At 38.3% G+C, this 23,063-nt stretch overlaps 1 protein-coding gene across 1 annotated transcript in view; it reads left to right on the plus strand.

Annotated features, from left to right (window-relative positions):
• ATP8B4 (ATPase phospholipid transporting 8B4 (putative)) overlaps positions 1 to 23,063 on the plus strand; it is a 246,299-nt gene that overhangs the window by 84,894 nt on the left and 138,342 nt on the right. Inside the window, 1 exon segment of the mRNA XM_007455539.1 lies at positions 21,194 to 21,266. Within this exon segment, the coding sequence (XP_007455601.1) occupies positions 21,194 to 21,266 (73 nt within the window).

The raw sequence follows: 23,063 nt of genomic DNA on the forward strand, positions 1-23,063 counted from the left end.
AGGGAAAGAAGAGAGGGACTTAAAAAAGTAGGATCTTCCAACAATGAGGATATTGTACTCCAAATGGGAGAAATTGTAACAGAAAATGTCAGGAGACAATTCAGAGCACAAGGTTGCCAGGGTTAATGCCCTGACCAGACACTCCCACAAATTCTGCTTGTCTCTATCATAGCACATAATGTCATAAAGGTTTTCTTACCTTTCATTTATTTGTCTATATTATTATATGCCAGGTACTGTGTTAGGTACTAGAAAGGCAGTGAACCCCAATAGACATGGTCTCTGCAACCATGAAGATTAGTGTCTAGCGGGGAAGGTAGACTTAATAAAATACAGTAGTCTCCCTTTATCCAAGACCACCCCCTCCAGGGGATACCTGAAATCGTGGATAGTACCAAACCCTATATGTGCTATGTTTTTTCCTATACATACATACTTACGATAAAGTTTATAAATTAGGCACAGTAAGAAAATATCTGAATCGCCAGCATCACTACTCTTGCCCTTTGGGACCATTATTAAGTAAAGTAAGACTACTTGAACACAAGCACTGCGATGCCCTGGCAGTGATCTGATAACTTAGTCAGGTCTTAAGTGACTAAAGGGTGGGATACACTGAGCAAAGAGATGGTTGACGTCCCAGGTGGGATGGAGCAGGACAGCGCAAGATTTCATCATGCTACTCAGAACGGCGCACAATTTAAAACTTATGAATTACTTATTTCTGAAATTTTCCATTTGATGTTTTCAGACTGCGGTTGGCTGCAAGTAACTGAAACTGCAGAGAGTAAAACCTCAGATAAGGGGGAACCACTGCAGTCACGCTAAGTAGTGTGTAATTACATGCCAAGGCAAGTGCTGCTAAGGAAAAGACTATGATTCTAAAGAAAGGTTTTTTTTGTGTATGTGGGGGGGGGCAGTAGACAGAGGTAAGAAAGTTTAGAAATGGGTTCTTTGAGGAAGTAGTAAATTTGAGCTGAGAACTTATGACAACTAGGAGTTAATCAGACAGTGTGTGGGGTGATGGGATGAGAAGGAGAATTACAGACAGAGGGAGCAGCATGTGCAAAGGCCCTGTGGAGGGAAGGAGGATGCGATTATGAGGGACTGAATGGCAGAAGCACAAAGAGCAAGACTGAGAGAAAAGCAGTGTGAGGCGAGGCTGGAAAAGTGGTCAGAAGTCAGAGCCTGCAGGGCCTTGAAGACCACATTGAGAGTTTGAGTGTTTTTCCTAAGAACAGAGAGAATACCTGGAAGGATTTGCTTTTGGAAAAGCTCACACCTGCTGCGTGGAGGAAGAGCCAGTGGAAGGGGGCCAGGATAGATGTAGGAGAGGCGGGTAGTCCCGCTGTGCTTGTCTGTCTGTCATGCCACTGTGAGTTACTGGAGACTGAGACAGTCTCTATTTCCGTCACCTGACTGAACAGCATCCTGCATGTAGTTGATGCTCAATAATTATGTGACGGATGAACCAAATGCATTTAAATTAAACAAATCATTTTGAGGCAAGATCAGAATATCTTTTTAATATTCTCTACCCTCCTTCTTCCCTGCAACTAATATGAGACAAGAGGAGGTGTCCACATATCGCATGTTCTGTGAACATCATTGTCTGCTGTCATTACCACTGGAGAATGATGTCTGCTACAGGGTCATTGCATACCAGACCCATCTTTAATCCAAATGCTCTCTGTTACTTGGAATCTCCCTGATGCCTCTGCACCTTAAGGTGCTTGAGACTGTGCCTGACATTTAAAGAAAGAGAGAGGATTAGCTCCATCTAGGCTTCATTTCTGAATTGGCAGAGCTCAAGGAAGTATTTGAAGCAATGCTTACTGTTTCTTTCTCAGCTGCTCCCAGGTTGTAGCATGTCAGAAAAACAAAAATGTGGCAAACTGGGCACCCTAGACACTGGGACGGGGATGCGGAGATGGGCTTCCTTGTGTCTGCAGCAGATGTTTCCCTCCAGCAGGACTTTCTGAATTGCCTGGCTAATGAATCCTGTTAACCCAACTTGCCTTATCTGGTTACCTTGCCCCGTGCCAGGCATTTGTGTTCAGGCATAATTTCCCCTTTCACAGTGCTAAATTTAAGGCTTAATTTTCAAATCAAATGTCCATCTGGCTGGCTGCCTGAGAAGTCACATGTGGGGAGCTGAGAGACCCAGGCAGGAAACTGCCCTCGCTTCTGGAGAGCAGGTCTGGAAACCATATGAACTGTAAAGAGTTTTAAAATGTAAAAAAGTAAAGCTTTCTGCCAAAAGGGGAGAGCTGAGGTTTTCTTCTTTCTAGACTTGGTTATTAGATATCTGTTGGAAATTACTGACCTCTGCCATATAGTCTGTTTACTGCCTCTATCAGCGGGGCCTGGACCGTCCAGATTTAATCCCCTTGAGGATTTAGCTCTGCCAACACTTGCTTTATTAGAAATAGGTTTTGGGGTGACAGCTATGTAAGTTATTAGGTATATGATTTTAATGGAAATTTGCCTTCTTTCACTTAACATTTCCTTCTGAAACTTGGATGATAGAAATAGGTTAATATTTAAAAAAATAGTAGAACCTAATTTTCCAGTAAGAGGAAGGAAAAGAATAAATAGAAAAAGGGACCTGGCTTCCTTTGTTTGCTCCCCCTCAGGTAACTCATATGCTACAACATCACTTCCCACTTTGAGAAATACACTCAGCATCGGTCCCATTTTCTGTGTTGGGCTTTCTCTTTTTCACCTGACACTTCATTATAGAAAGTAGTTCCATAGACTTTTTTTTTTTTTTTTTTTTTGCCTTTGGCCTTAATTCTTGTGGGTGCCAGGGCACAGAGATGCTGTCATTCTTTCTTATGTATAGACTGTCAGTGATGCCATTTCATTGTGTATTGGTGAATATCTACAGAGTTTTTGTTCTTTTTCTCTTCATTCCAAATGTTGTCCTTTCTCTATATCACTTTTCTCACTCTTCTTCTAGGAGTAAAGAAGAAAGAAGACTGGAATTGAGATACAAAGAATAAGAAAACAATACTCAATATAGGCCTTTTAAAGTAGAGAGCATTTTAGAACATTAGATGTCTAAAATGGTAGAAATTATAGCAGAGCTTATGCAAATAAATACAAAATATCCCAGCATAAATACTTAGAATTGGCCTGCAGATTTGTTCATGTTCAGTTTCAAACCTGGTACTGATAATGTTGACCTAATGTAAGTCCTACTCAAATGGTACCTAATTATTGGCCACCATCCCTGGCTTAAAATCTCCCAATTAACCAAGTCGAAAATACAATTCCCAGCAGTGGCTCTTGTGATTAGGAAAGAAATTCGGAAGAGAAAAGATCGTTATATACATATTTAGATATATATTAGCAGATTACAAATAAAACCATAAGGCCTGAAACCCCTGATAGCTAGAAAGCGTAAAGGGCTGTGACAAGCATAGAAGCCATCTTGTCATTGCTCTGAAGCAGAAAAACTTCATCCTGGAGCTGGGTGGAGCACACAGTGTAGAGTATTTTCCACAAAGTAATTCAAAGGGCAACTTTGTGGCAGAAAGTTTTCATCTTTCTAACAAAGGAAACCAGAGTCTACTCTAGACAGATCTATCTATTATCTAGATGGATCCAGGGATCAGAAAATTCTAGAGACTTTGGGACTTGAGGAATGCCAGAGAGAAATGAAGGGATTGTATTAGAAGGCCTTTACCATCCCTCTTGCCTCTAAAATTTGAGAAATGGAGCTACCATTTGGTATTCCAACCCTCGACCCAAGCCTTCAGCTCTTCCAGGGACTTCCAGAGCTGTGGTCTATGGGGTAGTGGATGAGGCAGTGCATGTGTTAAGACCTTCAGCAGACGCTGGGTTTACCTAGGCCTGCAGGGTCCAGGTAGAGTGGATTACTTTGGGAGTTCTAGTTCATGTCCTAGGTTGGGGTAGGGGAGAATGTTACAGTTCCTGCTTATACCCAACCCTATTGGCTTGGATAGGGCTCACCAATAGAGGCAGTCTTGTTGGGGCCACTTGAATTATTGTCCCAGCACTATTAAAACGAGACATATGGCTGTTCTGAGCCAAAGAGGAATGTTTAGGTCTGTCTTAGTTCTCTAAATATCGAATATCTTCAGTGTACCGAAGATGATTAAAATGCCATTGCGAGTTTCATGAATTCTCATTTTGTGGGGAGAGAGATAACCAAGTAGGTAGTTTCAGTATAATGTGAACAATGATGGGGGTTTTCATGGACTGATATGGAAGTACTGAAGAGGGGGTACTTAGCCCAGTCTAGGGGTCAGAAGAGGCTTCCTGGAAGAGGTGAATCTTTAACTAAAATTAATGAATAAAAAAATGTGAAAACACAGAAAAATCAAAATTTCTACTTTTTGGAGAAAAGTATTATCCCTTGTGTTGAATTTTTTTTGTTTTTTGCAAATATGCATATATATAGCTTTGTATTTTACTTTTTTCTTTTGATATAACTCATTTATGTCATTAAAAATTATTTGAAAACATTTTTAATAGATAGCTAAATAATAGATGTACTATAATTGATCATTCCCTTATTATTGGGAAATTAGCTTGTTTCTAATATTTTGTTTTAATAAATAATTCTCAGAGAAACATTTTTGAATGTAAGTTTCATATATATCTTTGTTTCTTTAGGGTATATTTCTAGGGAATCTAAACTTTGCCTCTTTTAAAGATTCTTAATACATACTGTTAAATTGCTTTCTAGGAAGTTTGTGCCCATTTATCCTCCCATTTGAACAAACAAGTGGTTTTACCACAGCACCATTACAACTTGGAGTATTATCTTTTAGAAAATCTAGGCCAACTGCATAAGTTGTCTTGCCTAACAGATATCTTGTTGTTTTAAAAATTCATTGTCTTCTAGTGAAGGTGATTTTTTTTCAAGTATTTATCAATGGTATTATTTCTCGTTTTAGTGACTTGTCTATATTCATTGCCTTTTGTTGGTCTGTAGTATTTTTTGTGCTCTGTTTGAGAATATATTTAAAATTTTGTCTTCTAGTAAATGTTTCCAGTGGGAAACAATGACAGCCCTACGTGGTGTACAGAGAGAGTACTTCAGGGTCTTTGCTAGCGTAGTGTGCATGTTGAGTATAGTTCCTCTAAGCAGGACTAAGCCAGTGGCCATGGCTCACGGGCCCAGCTGCTCTGAGGTATGTGGGATCTTCCCAGACCGGGGCACGAACCCGTGTCCCATGCATCGACAGGCAGACTCTCAACCACTGTGCCACCAGGGAAGCCCTGGGGAGATGATTTTAAATAGGGTGGCCAAACAGGCACGTGAAAAGATGCTCAATATCGCTAATCATCAGAGAAATGCAAATCAAAACCACAATAAGATATCACTTCACGGGCTTCCCTGGTGGCGCAGTGGTTGAGAGTCCGCCTGCCGATGCAGGGAACACGGGTTCGTGCCCCGGTCTGGGAAGATCCCACATGCTGCGGAGCGGCTAGGCCCGTGAGCCATGGTCGCTGAGCCTGCGCGTCCAGAGCCTGCGTGTCCGGAGCTTGTGCTCCGCAACGGGAGAGGCCACAACAGTGAGAGGCCTGCGTACCACAAAAAAAAAAAAAAAAAAAAAATAAAAGTACATGAGAAGATGCTCAACATAACTAGTCATTAGGGAAATGCAAATGAAAACTAAAAAAAGATATCACCTCACACCTGTCAGAATGGCTATTATCACAATGAACACAAATAACAAATGTTGGCAAAGATGTGGAGAAAAGGGAACCCTACACTGTTGGGAATATATTGGTGCAGCCACTGTGGAAAACAGTATGGGGATTGCTCAAAAAACTAAAAATAGAACTACTGTGTGACCCAGCAATTCCACTCCTGGATATATGTCCAAAAACCCCAAAAACACTAGTTTGAAAAGATACAGGCACCCCAATGTTCATAGCAGTGTTATTTACAATTACCAAGATATGGAAGCAACCTAAATGTCCATCAACAGATGAATGGATAAAGAAGATGTGGGAGATATATATATGACGGAATACTCAGACATAAAAAAAGAGTGAAATTTTGCCATTGCAGCAACATGGTTGGGCTTGGAGGGCATTATGCTAAGTGAATTAGGTCAGAAGGAGAAATAAAAATACTGTATGATATCACTTATATGTGGAATCCAAAAAGTGCAACAAACTAGTGAATAAAACAAAAAAGAAGTGGACTAAAAGATATAAAGAAAAAACTAGCGGTTACCAGTGGGGCGAGGGGAAGGGGGGCAATAAAGGGACAGGGGATTAAAAAAAGGGGTTATTATGGGATTATATGAAATCATGTGGGTGGAACTTTTGAAAATTGTAAAGCACTATAGAATTTAAAGAATCTTTCATTCAATTAAAAAAATAAAAGTGATCCTTCAAATCTGAAAAACAAACAAACAAATAAATAAGGTGACCAAAGAAGGTCCCTTAAGAAGATAAGGTTTGAGTTGAGAGGGAGCTAGCCATGCCAAGATCTTGGGTAAAAACAATAAGTATAAAGTCCCCAAAGTGGCAGTGAACTCAACAGTAAAATGTCTACTGTGGCTAGGGTATTGTGATAAAGGGGAGTTCTGAGGGGTTGGCAAGAGCCAATTCTTACAGATCATGGTGGGAAATTCCAATTTTATACTAAATGTAATGCAAAGCTGGTTTTAAGCAGGAGAATTACATGGTGTGACCAAAAGATTTCTCTGGCTGGTGTGTGGACAGTAGACAGCAAAGAAGGGCAAGAGCAGAATGGGGATGACAAATTATGAGTTTTCTACTGTTGCCCAGGTGAAATGATGGTGGTAGTGGTGCAGAAGATACAAAGTAGGAATATTTCTTCTTATGAATTGTCAAACACATGAAAATAGAACAGTACAATGAACTCTTTTTTATGTATTACCCAGCTGAAGACACCATCAACTTTCTGCTATTTTTGTATCTATTCTCAATTTTTCTTTTCTGGGGTATTTTAAAAGTAAATCCTATATGTCATACTACATTATCAGTAAGCACCACTATAGCATTTCTCTTGAACAGATAAAGACTTATAATATATTTAACCATAATACCATTACTACACCTAATGAAGTAGCAGTACTCCCTTAACATTATCTAATACCCACAGATTGAGATGAATTTTGAAGGTAGAGCCAGCAGGAGTGCTGCCATGTTGGAAGTGTATGAAGAGAGAAATTAGGAGGAGTGGTTCTTGGCCGAGGTTCCAAGATGGGGAAAACTGGGAAAGGAGCATGTTATTGTGGTGTTGACTTTTTTTGACTGGACTGGGAAACCAGAGTTCTATTGAGATATTAACCATTCTGTAGAGATGTAGAATGGGCAGCTGAAGCTTAGGGGAGAAGTCTGATCTGAAGATATATTTGAAAGTCATCTAGCCACCTGGGGTGAGAGTCCAGACTCTAGAGAGTGAAGAGCGGAGCTCTGTGGCACTCCAAGGTTTGAAGACGTGAAGAAAAGAAGGGGCTGACTAAGGGTTTAAGAAGGAGTGACTAATGAAGTAAGAAGAAAACCAAGGGAATGCGGTACTCTGGATTTAAAGAAAAGAAGGTGTTTGAAGTAGGAGGGGGTGGTTAACTGTGCTGGGTATAGTGAAGACTGAGAACTGATTCTTGGATTTAACACCATGAAGAGGGATTGCAGTTGGAGGGATGGAGACAAAATCCTAATTGGAGAAAGCAGGGGTAATCTTGAAGTGGAGATACTAAATATAGATAGCTCTTTTGAAGACTTAAAAATTGGAATGTACCATCCTTATAATGAGGTGCTTAATAATAAGTAGTCACAATACTTTATATGTTTTTTTATGGTTTACAAAATTCTTCATAAACTTCTGTAAAATTCACAGGTGTCATCATAGATACATGTTTAAATGTCAGGTGGGTTATCCCATTTTAAAAGCATAGTATTATGAATAAATAAGCATTCTGAGGAGCTGGTATGTGCCAATTAATGTAGGTCATAGTGAGGAACTCTAGTTTTGGTCAACTTCTTGCCCAAGTGACATGGTTGGTTGGTAGTAGACTTAGGCTCAGGTCTAGGTCTTCTGCTTCTCATGACACAGACTCTTTCTCCTATGTTACATCATGTTTTTCATAAACTTAAGGTCAAGATCCTCCTCTTTAAGAATGTAAGGATTAAAAAAAATTGATTCCTGCTTCTGGTCCATTCTGAATAGTATTCTGTTTCTGCAAGTATTAAGATTCTCCCTACAATATCATCCTCAAAGGACAGAATCTTTTAAAAATATCTTTATTGGAGTATAATTGCTTTACAACATTGTGTTAGTTTCTGCTGTACAACAAAGCAAATCAGCTATATGCATAAGTATATCCCCATATCCCCTGCCTCTTGAGCCTCCCTCTCACCCTCCCTATCCCACACGTCGTCACAAAGCATCGAGCTGATCTCCCAGGGCAGAATCTTTACTTTAAAATTTCCTAGATTTTGTTTAAACAATCCATTAGAATTTGTCATTCATGAATTTCAAACATTACTTTGAACTTTGTTTCTCCTCATAATGAAAGTGTCTAGGGTACAGAACTGATGGCCCAGTGAAAGGAAGTATTCTAGTAATTGCGAGCAATAAGATTTATCTTGGTCCTGAGAGAAATGTGAATGACATAAATGGCTGAAGGCTCAGAAAGCAGAGATATTTTACTCATGACCACAAGTAAATCCTGATTGAAATCTGTTGGCGTGATGTTAAGTCATGATTCTTAGAAGCTAAGTCTAGAGGGACCAGAGTAATACAGTCCAGGCATATAGTTTTCTGATGAGCTCACAGTATAAGGGGACAAAGCTGGGAATATCTTGAGGAATGAAAGTTAATATATCCTTTACTAGACAATTTCTCTGGTCTGTCAATTTTCTCGCTGGGCTTTTGATGACAGCTTTATGGCAAACAGTCTAACACTGAGATCATTCTCTTGAAGTACAGGTACTCCTCACTGCTGAGTGGAAGAATGTCCACATGCTCTAGGTATTAGAAAGCAAAAATGATTTAATTAGGGTTATTTAAGAGCCAGATTTATATCCCATTAGTCTCTAGGTTTCTTGAAACCACAGTCTGTATCTAATTCTACTTGTAGCTTCAACACTCAGCTCAATGCCTGGCTCAGAATGCTCATTTTGTATGTATGAAGCAGTCCTTTTTTTTTTTTTTTTGGTTGCACTACGCAGCATGTGCGATCTTAGTTCCCTCACCAGGGATCGAAACTGCACCTCCTACATTGGAAGCACAGAGTCTTAACCACTGGACTGCCAGGGAAGTCCCCTATGGAGCAGTCTTGAACTCATTAAATGAAGGGTGATGGTACCTCACATGCCAGTGGATGATGATCTAATGAAGAATTCTACCTACGTGCTATCTTATTTCTGAGGAACTCAAAGTGATAAGGAACTCAAAGAACCTACTTTAAAGTAACATTTTAACATTTTCTTAAAAATTGTTTAGGACTTAATGTGACTGCAAACCTAGTAAGAAAATTAACTCCCAATCTTCCAGTGATATCCTCAGCTGTGTTTTGTGCTGCAGAGTCAGGAATGCTATTTCCAGAGATGCTAAGTTTTCTGACCAGAGTGAAAGAAATCACACCCCGCAAGAGACACCACCTAGAGACATCTTTGCTCTGTCTGTGTCTGTATGGCACGTATTATTACTTGGCATATTAAGCAACTATTTTTTTCTGGTTTAACATATGTTTGCTTCTTTCTTAATTTGGCTCTATATAGGAAAAATGATTAAGAACATCATTAGAGGCAATGGGAAAACATAATACAGGCCTTCTATCCTGGAACCAAAATTCTCAGGTTTTATTTTTCTCCAATGGAACCGTCTTTTTGGAAGTATTCTTCAGAAATAGAGGTTGTCATTTAATATGAGCTAGATAAGAGCATATTCTCTTATTTCTCAAAATAAGGTGTGGCAATTTAGGTGAAGAGAATGGTTGATCTGCTCAGGCTAAGGTAATTGCTTGCAAATTTTTCATCAAAATATATTCTTCAAAATCATGTCTAGTATCTTTTCCAACCACAACACTATGAGATAGATATCAGTTAGAGGAAAAAATTGGTAAAAAATACAAACACATGGAGGCTAAACAATACACTACTTAATAACCAAGAGATCACTGAAGAAATCAAAGAGGAAATCAAAAAATACCTAGAAACAGGGCTTCCCTGGTGGTGCAGTGGTTGAGAGTCCGCCTGCTGTCGCAGGGGACACGGGTTCGTGCCCCGGTCTGGGAAGATCCCACATGCCGCGGAGCGGCTAGGCCCGTGAGCCATGGGTGCTGAGCCTGCCATCCGGAGCCTGTGCTCCACAACAGGAGAGGACACGACAGTGAGAAGCCCGCATACTGCAAAAAAAAACAAAACAAAAAGAAAAACCTAGAAACGAATGACAATGAAAACACGATGACCCAAAACCTATGGGATGCAGCAAAAGCAGTTCTAAGAGGGGAGTTTATAGCAATACAATCCTACCTCAAGAAACATCTCAAATAAACAACCTAACCTTACACCTAAAGCAGTTAGAGATAGAACAACAAAAAAAGCCTAAAGATAGCAAAAGGAAAGAAATCATAAAGATCAGATCAGAAATAAATGAAAAAGAAATGAAGAAAACAATAGCAAAAATCAATAAAACTGAAAGCTGGTTCTTTGAGAAGATAACCAAAATTGATAAACCGTTAGCCAGAATCATCAAGGAAAAAAGGGAGAAGTCTCAAATCAATAGAATTAGAAATGAAAAAGGAGAAGTAACAACTGACACTGCAGAAATACAAAAGATCATGAGAGATTACTACAAGCAACTCTATGCCAATAAAATGGACAACCTGGAAGAAATGGACAAATTCTTAGAAAAGAGCAACCTTCAGAAACTGAACCAGGAAGAAATACAAAATATAAACAGACCAATCACAAGCACTGAACTTGAGACTGTGATTAAAAATCTTCCAACAAACAAGAACCCTGGACCAGATGGCTTCACAGGCAAATTCTATCAAACATTTAGAGAGGAGCTAACACCTATCCTTCTCAAACTCTTCCAAGATATAGCAGATGGAGGAACACTCCCAAGCTCTTTCTATGAGGCCACCATCACCCTGATACCAAAACCAGACAAAGATGTCACAAAGAAAGAAAATTACAGGCCAATATCACTGATGAACATAGATGCAAAAATCCTCAATAAAATACTAGCACACAGAATCCAACAACACATTAAAAGGATCATACACCATGATCAAGGGGAGTTTATCCCAGGAGGCAATGATTCTTCAATATATGCAAATCAATCAATGTAATATACCATATTAACAAACTGAAGGATATAAACCATTTGATCATCTCAAAAGATGCAGAAAAAGCTTTTGACAGAATTCAACACCTGTTTATGATAAAAACCCTCCAGAAAGTAGGCATAGAGGGAACTTACCTCAACATAATAAAGGCCATATATGACAAACCCACAGCCAACATCGTTCTCAATGGTGAAATACTGAAAGCATTTCCACTAAGATCAGGAACAAGACAAGGTTGCCCACTCTCACCACTACTATCCAACATAGTTTTGGAAGCTTTAGCCACAGCAATCAGAGAAGAAAAAGAAATAAAAGGAATCCAAATCAGAAAAGAAGTAAAACTGTCACTGTTTGCAGATGACATGACACTATACATAGAGAATCCTAAAGATGCTACCAGAAAACTAGTAGAGCTGATCAATGAATTTGGTAAAGTAGCAGGATACAAAATTAATGCACAGAAATCTCTTGCATTCCTATACACTAATGATGAAAAATCTGAGAGAGAAATTAAGGAAACACGCATATTTACCATTACAACAAAAAGAATAAAATACCTAGGAATAAACCTACATAAGTAGACAAAAGACCTGTATGCAGAAAACCATAAGACACTGATGAAAGAAATTAAAGATGACACACATAGATGGAGAGATATACCACGTTCCTGGATTGGTAGAATCAACATTGTGAAAATGACTCTACTACCCAAAGCAATCTACAGATTCAATGCAATCCCTATCAAACTACCAGTGGCATTTTTCACAGAACTAGAACCAAAATTTTCACAATTTGTATGGAAACACAAAAGACCCCGAATAGCCAAAGCAATCTTGAGAACGAAAAGCGGAGCTGGAGCAATGAGGCTCCCGGACTTCAGACTATACTACAAAGCTACAGTAATCAAGACAGTATGGTACTGCCACAAAAACAGAAATATATATCAATGGAACAGGATACAAAGCCCAGAGATAAACCCATGCACATATGGTCACCTTATCTTTGATAAAGGAGGCAGGAATATACAATGGGTAAAAGACAGCCTCTTCAATAAGTGGTGCTGGGAAAACTGGACAGCTTCATTTAAAAGAATGAAATTAGAACACTCCCTAACACCATACACAAGAATAAACTCAAGATGGATTAAAGACCTAAATGTAAGGCCAGACACTATAAAACTCTTAGAGGAACACATAGGCAGAACACTCTATGACATAAATCACAACAAGATCCTTCTTGACCCACCTCCTAGAGAAATGGAAATAAAACCAAAAATAAACAAATGAGACCTAATGAAACTTAAAAAGCTTTTGCACAACAAAGGAAACCATAAACAAGACGAAAAACAACTCTCACAATGGGAGAAGATATTTGCAAATGAAGCAACTGAAAAAGGATTAATCTCCAAAATTTACAAGCAGCGCATGCAGCTCAATATCAAAAATACAAACAACCCAATCCAAAAACGGGCAGAAGACCTAAATAGACATTTCTACAAAAAAGATATACAGATTGCTAACAAACACATGAAAGCACGCTCAACATCACTAATCATTAGAGAATTGCAAATGAAAACTGCAATGAGGTATCACCTCACACCAGTCAGAATGGCCATAATCAAAAAGTCTACAAACAGTAAATGCTGGAGAGGGTGTGGAGAAAAGGGAACCCTTTTGCAGTGTTGGTGGGAATGTAAATTGTCACAGCCACTATGGAGAACAGTATGGAGGTTCCTTAAAAAATACTAGAAATAGAAATAACATATGACCCAGCAATCCCACTACTGGCCATATACCCTGAGAAAACCATAGTTCAAAAAGAGTCATATACCACATTGTTCATTGCAGCTCTGTTTACAATAGCCAGGACATGGAAGCAACCTAAGTTTCCACTGGCAGGTGAATGGATAAAGAAGATGTAGCACATACATACAATGGAATATTACTCAGCCATAAAAAGAAACAAAATTGACTTATCTGTAGTGAAGCGGATGGACCTAGAGTCTGTCATACAGAGTGAAGTAAGTCAGAAAGAGTAAAACAAATGCCGTATGCTAACACATATTTATGGAATCTAAAATAAAAAAAGGTTCTGAAGAACCTTTGGGCAGGACAGGAATAAAGATACAGATGCAGAGAATGGACTTGAGGACACAGGGAGTGGGAAGGGTAAGCTGGGACAAAGTGAGAGAGTGGCATGGACATATATTACACTACCAAATGTAAAATAGATAGCTGGAAGCAGCCGCATAGCACACGGAGATCAGCTTGGTGCTTTGTGACCACCTAGAGGGGTGGGATAGGGAGGGTGGGAGGGAGGAGACACAAGAGGGACGGGATATGGGGATATATGTATATGTATAGCTGATTCACTTTGTTATAAAGCAGAAACCAACACACCATTGTAAAGCAATTATACTCCAATAAGGATGTTTAAAAAAAATGTTCTTCATAGTAGGAATATTTCAGGAATAATGATTTTTCCCATTGGCATTACTCTTAGGATATTTGGGTAGTCAGTGGTTATCTGTAGACTCTTTTTAATGGAAAAGAAATACAATTTTATCTTCCAACTTCTTTAATAATCATTGGAATAAAGGATGACACAAAGTTTCACAGATTTTTTTTTTCCCCTTATTTTAAAATGGGCGTAGGGAGCTTAAAGGCTCATGGCAGCTGGTTGTATTGACTTTGTGGAATTGAAATTGGAACTAAAGAAAGGTGAAATAGCCTAGAATTAAAAAGGAATATTCTAATTACAAGAGTATGTTGATAGCAAAATTCGAAAGTGAGCTCCCAATTTGTTGAGGGTGCTCTGCTGTTCCACCTACATCCTTCCTCCAGACTGCAGAATGTATTTCTCCAGCTGCTGGGCATGCTGCCTACATACAGCCCTGAGCTGTCAGCTGTCTCTGGGAATTGCCCTTGGCTGAGTAGAGCTGTTTTTCTTAAGGTCACACCTCACTGCTGGGGTCAGACCACATCCCATGACTGAACAAAGCCAAGGTATAAAGGCCTAGTGCCCTTGATCCAACTCTGAAGGCCTGTTCCAGTTCCAGAGCTTCCCTGGGATTGGCTGAGCCTTTACTGTGACTGAATCAACAGCCTAACTCCTCGCTCTGCCCAGCTGTTTCCTTCACTCCCCACAGGTGTTATTCCCAAGAGAACTTGCCAATAAACTTCCACACAGATCTCCCTCTGACTCTGCTGCCCAGGAATGTCATCTAGGCCTAAATTACTCTGTTTTCTCCGTGGTCAATCTAAGGTATTCCCTCAGCATTAGTATGTGAGAGCAGATGTAATAGTCTTCCTTTAAAATAATTTTCTTCTGATTTCCTTGGGGTTTCTTCATCTCTTAGCCATATATTAATGGAATTCTACTAAGAATTTACAGGGAAGACAGAAAGGATCTAGAGAGACTCATTCAGGAGAAGTGTTTCAGTTTATGGAAACAATTAAAGAGTATAGATTTTCTGCACAACTGTCAGTGGACTTATTTATTGTTCAGGTAAAACTTAGTAAGTGAATTGATCATTCTGTTTTCAAAATAGTAAGGCCAAATTGTATGTGTATTTCTGCACCCAAATAATGCACAAAAGGCTCTACAAGGATTTGTATAAATTAGGGCCTCTCTGATATCGATTACTTTTTCTCAGAAAATTGTTAAACGAAATTATCCGTGCTGTAGGTCTATAACTTTTATCATTTCTCCTTCTTCTCACGCTTTCCCCCTATGAAATGGGTGTGAGACCTAACCCACCCTGTGTGTTTCTACCTCAGCATGAGCATGGTGCTAATAAGAAGGGAGGAAAACATCTGCATTCTTCAAAATAAATAGATTCCAAAGATGTGAGTATTATGCTCATTCTCAGTGTAATGAGATCCTGTTCACCAGTCTGTTGTTAGAGGATTAGGGCCAAACTGTATCTCTTACTGTAGTGTGGCTCTGACAGCAGTGAATTGAAAAGAACCAGGAACTGCTGCTGTCCACTGGACCCTTTTGTCAGGGGACCATGATGGCCAGCTGTCTTTGGATAGGCTGGATTGAAACGCTGGGAGTCTGCACTATTGCTGTGCTTGAATCTCTTCAGCTCCTTAGGGGCCATTCTCTTTCTAAATAGGCAATACATAATTATCATGGAAAATAAAGTTAAAAAAAAACAATAAGTATAGATTTATTAAAAGCATGGCTTTGTAGTCAGGCAGATTCAGGTTGTAGTTCTGATTCTGCCACTCACGTGTGAACTTGGAGGAGTTTTCTTTTCTTCTATTTTTACTCCCCAATTGCCCTTTAAAATACCAATATTTGTAATGCCAAAAATTCAAACAGTCCAGAAAAGTATACAATGAAATGGAGTCTCCCTTACATCCCCGTTCTCCTTTTCATTTCCTTTCTCTAATGGCTACCACTGAAGAGTTTCTTGTGTGTCTTTCAAGAAATTTTCTATGCAAGTAACAACAGACATATGTGTAGGTTTATCCTTGCTTTAAAACACAGTTAGAATCCTACAACACATGTGCAGTGTTGTGCATGTGCTTGTTTTCAACCTAATAATGTAACTTGGAGGATATTTCACATCAGCGCATATAGACCTTATTCTTGTTAGTGGCTGCATTGTATTCCGTTGAGTAGACGAGCCATGATTGGATAGGTGTACCCTGGTATATCTATCTAATTCTTATTGATGGGCAGTGATGGTTTCTCATAGATTGCTATTACAAATAATACTGTAATAAACATCCTTGTATATCCATCTTTGAGCACCTGTATGATCAGTGTTTTGAAGTGGAATGTCAAAGTATGTGGACATTTGAATTTTTGACAGTTGTTGCAAAATAGGGCAAATGTCTCAATTTCTTTGAACTTCAGTTTTCTATTCTGATTAAAGTTGCTAAAATGGGGGTAAAAACAGTACCTATCTCATAGGGCTGCTGTGAGGATTAAATGAGATAAGATACTATTCAGTGTTGCCAGATGTAGCAAGTTAAAATATAGGATATCCAGTGAAATTTGAAATGCAGATAATGACAATATTTTAGTATAAATATATCCCAAATATTGCATGGAACACACTTAAACTAAAAAATTATTGGTTGTTTACCTGAAATTCATATTTAATTGGGTGTCATTTATTTTTATTTGGCAACCCTATACATTAAGGGATCAGCACACTCCCTGGAATACAGTAAGCACTAAATAAATTGTTCATTCCTATAATTCTTATTAGATATTCAGGGAAATGCTGTCATTCAACGACTGTTTTTAGAAATAATGATTCTATATTCATTAATTTACTTATCATTCATTCAACAAATGCTGAATGCCTACTCTAAACTAGGCATTATTCTAGGTCCTGAAGATACAGTGGTGAATAAAACAAAGTCTGTATGAGCAGTTGAATACTTTTGTATGTTGTAGATCTGACATGGGCTTGAGATTAAGGAAGAAAGCAAGCTCAGTGTATGTGGATTGTTTGGTTAATTAGGTGAGGTCAGTTATACTGACCTTCTTTATTATCTTCTTTCTCTAGTATGCCAACATAACTTCTGTAGCTTTTGAGGAAATCTTCTTTTCAGGAATCTGTGATGCTAATGGGCAATCAGGAGAATTAGATTGTGGAAAGGATGACAGAAGCCTTGAGGAGACCCATAAAGATCTCTTCCTTCTGCCCCTTAAACTTCAGCAATGGGCTTTGTATCTTGCTCACGGTAAATACTTGATTTCTAGCCTCTGGAGCCAGTGGTTGAGTGACATGGAGAATGGTAGGTGCTATCCCACTCTCATTTTCTCAAGGAGGTCCTCATCAAATTGTAGCAGCTCCTAGTATGCTATGCATTATCAGGAAGAAGCAGGTTCAGACAAATTTATCAACAATTATTAGATACAGTTGCTATCTCTCACCACCTTTTCTCAGAACTCAGATTCTCTGATGTTCTGAGAGTAGATATATAGTTAGGGGGTGTGTTTTTAAAAATTCTTTCCTCAGAATAATTCTAGTCACTATTCTGTGACAATTAACCCCATATGTTTTATGGTACCTTTGGAATTTAAATTTTATGAGTCCTTTTCTTGAATTTTGGCTTATCATGTAGTGATTGCTTGTGAGCTTAGAAGGTAAAAGCTAACTTATTACCCAAACTATTTTTGAAAAATCTAGTTCAAAGAAGCATTAGCTAGATTATGCCCATTTCAAAACCTGAAGCAATTATGTGGTGATACTGATAATTGAAGCATATTTAAAAATCTTGGAGTATCTTGATTCAGTGCAATTACATGAATTAACTTGCTTTCAGAGTATTTATATACTACAAATCCTCTACTAGAGTGGGAGGGCTTTTCTTGACAACGGTAAAAGCAAAGTTTGAAGGTGCTGAGTCTATGGAGCCAAGTATCATTTTCACGTCCCACAAGGCCACCCTGTGTTCCCTGCACAGAGCTATGACGCAGGCTTGCTTCAAACATGAGTCTTGGGAACAGCTGCACCACACATGGAGGGCCAGGGAGTGTATGTTTTCGTTGTTTCAGGATGATGGCAAAATGAAATTACTATACAAGCTAAAATCTTAGAAGTCTAGAAATATTTTGAAGACGAGCCTTAAAGGAAATTTTCCTATCTGTCCCTCCAGTCTTCTGATATGTCTTTGATGTTATGAAGTCAGTGATGGTGGTAGTGTGTAGGAAAAGAAAAATGGTGGGATTTAAAATATATTCGATTTAAATTCCTTTGCAGATCTTTATCAGTTTATACTTTTTAGTAAGTTTGGGTACTTTTGTAGCTATGATCCTTAGTGCTAACTGAAGTGTATCTCTGAGGTCTTAGTTAAATGCAGTTATCATTACCTGGTAAGAAAGAATAGGAAATAACATTAAAAAAACTCCTCTGATTGTGTTATACATATTGACTGTTCTACAGATATATATTCAAATAAGAGGCTTAACCAAGACATCACACACAACATATGGTTTACTGATATCTCCAGGCCCTTTTTCTTCAAAACCCTAATTACATCTGTAGAGTGTTACTTTTCTCCTCTCCAAAATAATCTGTTTTGTACTTCTTCCTCTTCGTTCAGTTTCTGGTAGCCTCTTCAAGTCATAACTTTCTGTCACAATCTTCTTTGTAAGAGTTATGCTCTCTTCTTGGTAGGATGCTGTGTACAAGTCTGACAAATGTGTCTGTGGGTTGGTTGTGTAGGTTATTGATGAAATAGTTGGATAGCGCTACGGTCAGGGTCAACATCCAGGGAATACCACTTGCTGTTTTTTGTCATATTGGTCATTAGTTTTGGATAATATTTCCTTTGAGGAAATTTCTCCCATGTTTGTGTACCTTCGCAACAATATTTTGCTTCAAGTTCTGAAAAATTTTGTCACAAACAACATTGTTGCCTTGTGAACTTCTCTATAGCTCATAGCCCACAGAGGTCATATTGTGTCCTGTGGCATTTGTACATGTACATACCAGAAGGTTTTTAAGATTTCAAATACTGTTAGTCATAGACTTTGGAAGTAAAGTGTTTGGCGTGCTCATTTTTAGGGAAGGAATTTCCATTGGAATAGGTGGAAAGGGGTAGGTGACCAAGGATAACAGGAGGTGTTAGAAGATATCTGGAGTTACAAAGGGGCCTTTTGGGAAGAGGAGCTCCGAGGTATATGTTCTGGTCAGAGGGCAGACAGGTGGCAAGAGAGAAAGAGAGAAAAAGGAGTAGAGTGAGATAAAGTAAGGGAGACTGGGCTCATACATGGTATTACAAATATTTTCTGCTTTCTTGGCCTGTTGGATGACATTAGCAGACTAATGGTCAGATCTTAGTGGGGGTTGGGCAGATGATTTATTCTGAGTGTTTTTCTATTTTTGGAAATATTTAATAGGTTAGAAAGTAGAGGGTAAAATATAGATAGGGGTGCGTGTGGGTAGGAGGAGAATGGGCATGAGAATCTGGCATGAGGGAAGGGATTTTTCTCTGCTTTATCACTTCTCTGTATTGTCCCAGTAGGAATCCATATTGACCATATCAGATTCTTCCTTATCAAGGATTCTTTGCATGCCCTGGAATTTTGCAAATTTTTTTCTTAAAGAGATTTTATTCCAGTATTTTTCCAAGTGTAGCAGTTAATTCAACTAATTCCCATGGATATCACCAGACTTTTAAAAACATATTTCCAATTGCTTTGGTTTTATGGGGGGAAATATTATGACACTAGACAGGTTAGAATTTATTACCCTAGATAGTGGCTATTGTTACTTACCCGTGCAAACTTAACTCTCAAGTGTGCATTTTAAAATGTATAAGAGATCCTGTAGAGTTTCCTTTTACCTTGGGTTGATTTTTCCATTTTGGTGGAAGAGGTAGGACGTGGTCCTTTGTAGAGCTTATAGTATACAGGTAGGAGGAATAGAAGTTTGCAAATGGGACTTAGTATCATCTCAGCTTCTTCTTGAAGCAGATGCACTTTCATTTTATCTAAGATACTGTCTCCTGAGAAATGTCACTAATGCTCCAAAGGAGATACCCCAGGAGAAATAGACCAGCACATAATCTATCGATACCTGTAAAAATAAATAAAATAAGATTTAAAGACTTCCTAGGGTCTTTCATTGTCATTGAACTAGATAAAGTGCAGAAAAGTATGGCATTGGAAAAATGATTGAATTCTGGCTAGAGATGAAAATGCTGCAATTGAAAACTTTCCAGAACAACATGTACTTGGATCCGTATTAAAGAGAAATTCTTTGAGTGTTTAAGCCAAATGACCCAGCAGGGTTGATAGTGTGAGGCATATTTCACAGTTGTATAAATATTTAAAACTGTTTTCCAGCTTATAAAAGAAGTAAATTAGGTTGTTTCTTAAAAACTGCACAATGAAATTAACCTGCCCACCTTAACTTGTTGGGGAACCTGGCCTACTCGTCCCAGCCTTCTCTCCTAGAAGGGAATCGCTGAGAAAGAAGTGTGATGAAGGTCTCCAACTGGTTTACATTTAAGAGAACTTCAGAAGGGATGATTAGCATCACGGATACTACCACAGGTGGTCTGTTTCCAGATGGCCTGTCTGCCTAACTGTCACGAGGGGCCTGACCAGCTAGACACAATAGCTTTTTGTCATAAACTCCTTTGAACTTGGTGAAGGGTAGACCTGCGACTCCGTTATATACATGAGCCTCGAAGAAAACAGTGCAACATCTTGACTGTGTTCTCAATTCTGAGCTGTTGGTCCTAGCCGTTAGAATGCCACCAAGCCTGCCCTTTGGCCAGAGTGCTGCGGATGATTTGTAGGTGGTCTTTCTTGTTCAGTTTTCTAAGGCTTCTTTTGTCAACCATTGCTGTTCTTGTCCTTTCCAGAATTTTTATTCTTTTCCTCTTACTTGCATTTTAGCTATTGCCCCCTTGCTTCTGTCTCCTTCACTTCTTGCCTCCAGTTAAACAGACTTCTGAGACGACAGCAGTGATGTTTCTATATTTATTAATATAGAGGTTGAAAAGAATGTTAATGACTGAATTTCTTTCTTTCCTTCCCCCTGAGTTTTTTTTTTTTTAATATTCTGCCCAAGGATATGCAAGTAAGAGTTAATAGCTGCTGTATAAAGCTGGTACCATGGGGTGGTGGAAAGAGCACACAGCCAAGAGTTAGGCATTTTGAGTCTAGCCCCAGGGATAACTAACTCACTGGGTGTCTTTGGGCAAATCACTTGACTTCTCTGGGCCTTAGTTCCCACATCACTCAGGTAAAAGTCTTTGTTATACAAGGTTCTTTGAATTTAGTATTCTAGAAGAAAAGTCTTATCTGCTTCTTCTGTCATATGATGCTCCATTGTGAATACATTCTCTTGATTCTTCTCTGTCCCCGAAAAAAATTAATTTTGTTTTTGTTCTTAGACTGCAGAATGAAAAATGGATGAATGTCAAAGTGGGAGACATCATTAAATTAGAAAATAACCAATTTGTTGCTGTGAGTATTTAGTATTGTTTAAGAAATTTATCTCAGGTTAAAATAGCATATGTACTAAAATATTTACATTTGCAAATTTAGTAAATCTGCACTAATTTAGTGTAATTAGGGAGGGACTACCAGGATGTATTATTAAAAAGTCTCAATTATAAAATATTTGAAAGACATATTGATTAATTACTTTCAATAACCTGATAACTCAGATAAGGCTGAGTGATTATCACCTTGTTATTTCCTTTGGGAAATTAATAGATAAAAAATATTTAAAATCAGGCTGTCAATTGTCTGATGTAAATAAGAGCTTTTAAAATGCTCCAGAGTACTTTAAAAATAGTTTGTTCTCACATAGTTTGAATATTATCCCCCCAATAACAGAATTAATACTGTTAATGTGCAGTATCATAGAAGAAAAGATTAGCTATAGAAAGAGAAAATGGATGTTCTTTCCTGAATAATCACTATCAGAAAATGTTGATTGAATGTTCTTAATAAATGCTATTTATGAGGTTTTACTTTGTATACCAAATGCACTATAACTTATATTCTCAAGCTGCCTGTGTTACAGTTTCCTTAATAAAATTCAAGGGGTCGGTTAAAACTAAAATATATGTGACTAACTATAGTTCATATTAAATGCAAGGCTGTAAAAGCTATCCAGACCAGAGATTAAAAATTATAACTATTGTAGTCTTTATGTCAAATATATATTAGATTACTCATGAAAATTTCTGTGTTAATGCCATTTTATTTATCAAGCTGTGTTCTTCATTAAATTTGAGACATTTTCCCACAGCATAAAACAAGTGGCCCCAAGATCTATTTACAAGAACAACTCAGTTAAGACTCTTAAACATTCACTTTCAGAAACAGTCTTCTTTCATTAATGTATCGTCTGTGTATACTGATTCTCTGGAACAACCCATGCTAAGGTGACTAGTCAGTGGATAGGCCATTCAAAAAGAGTGCACACTTTAAATAGAGAAGTGCTTATTTCTCTGACAATCTCAAGTCTCTAGAAAATAGCTGAGAGCCAAAAATAAGCAAAAAGGTGTTGGTGTAGCCAAAACGGAGGTCTCAGAGCCCACCGATGTAACCTGGGTTCCTTAGACCTAGGGCAGTCTGCCAGGTTTTCAAAACTTATTTACTTTTTTTGGACACAATTTAAAGTAGCATGTCCAGCTTATTTTCCAGCTCATTAAATACTAGGAGCAGTACACTGAGGGTAGCATGTGTTTGAAGAACATACCCTGTGGGAAAGATTGAGGCTTAGTGTAAAATACAGTGTAAGGATACTGGGTGGGGAATTGGATGAGAACTGAGTCTTTGCTCCATTCCTTCAGTGACAGCACTTTATCTTCTCTGCCTTTCGTTTGTTTCTTCACGTGTCAAATCAAGGTGCAAGAGCACTATATGATCTCAGAGATCCCTTCCAGCCCGTAGTTGCTGTGATTCTCTGAGCTGAGACTAGACTACAAGATTCTTACAAGCAAGGAGCACATTGATTTGCCTGATCCGTAACATTTAGTGCCATGTGGGATCATAGGGGGCAGTCAGTAAATGCTGGCTGAATGAATTAATGTCAATCTTTTCTAAGAAAGAAGACAGAAAAAAAAAAAAAAGAAAAGTGGTTATAAATTTCCAAAATTCAGGGTGTTCTGGATCCATGAGGTACTAATATGCCCTAATTAAGAAAAGATCACATATATTCAGGGTTCTTTGCTTAAGAAGAAAGGGCTCCATATAACTCATTGTGGTTCTACTTTCTTTTTTTTTTTTTTTTTTTTTTTTTTTTTTTTT

This window comes from Lipotes vexillifer, unplaced genomic scaffold, assembly GCF_000442215.2.
Source record: "Lipotes vexillifer unplaced genomic scaffold, Lipotes_vexillifer_v1.1 scaffold24, whole genome shotgun sequence".
NCBI lineage: Eukaryota > Metazoa > Chordata > Mammalia > Artiodactyla > Lipotidae > Lipotes > Lipotes vexillifer.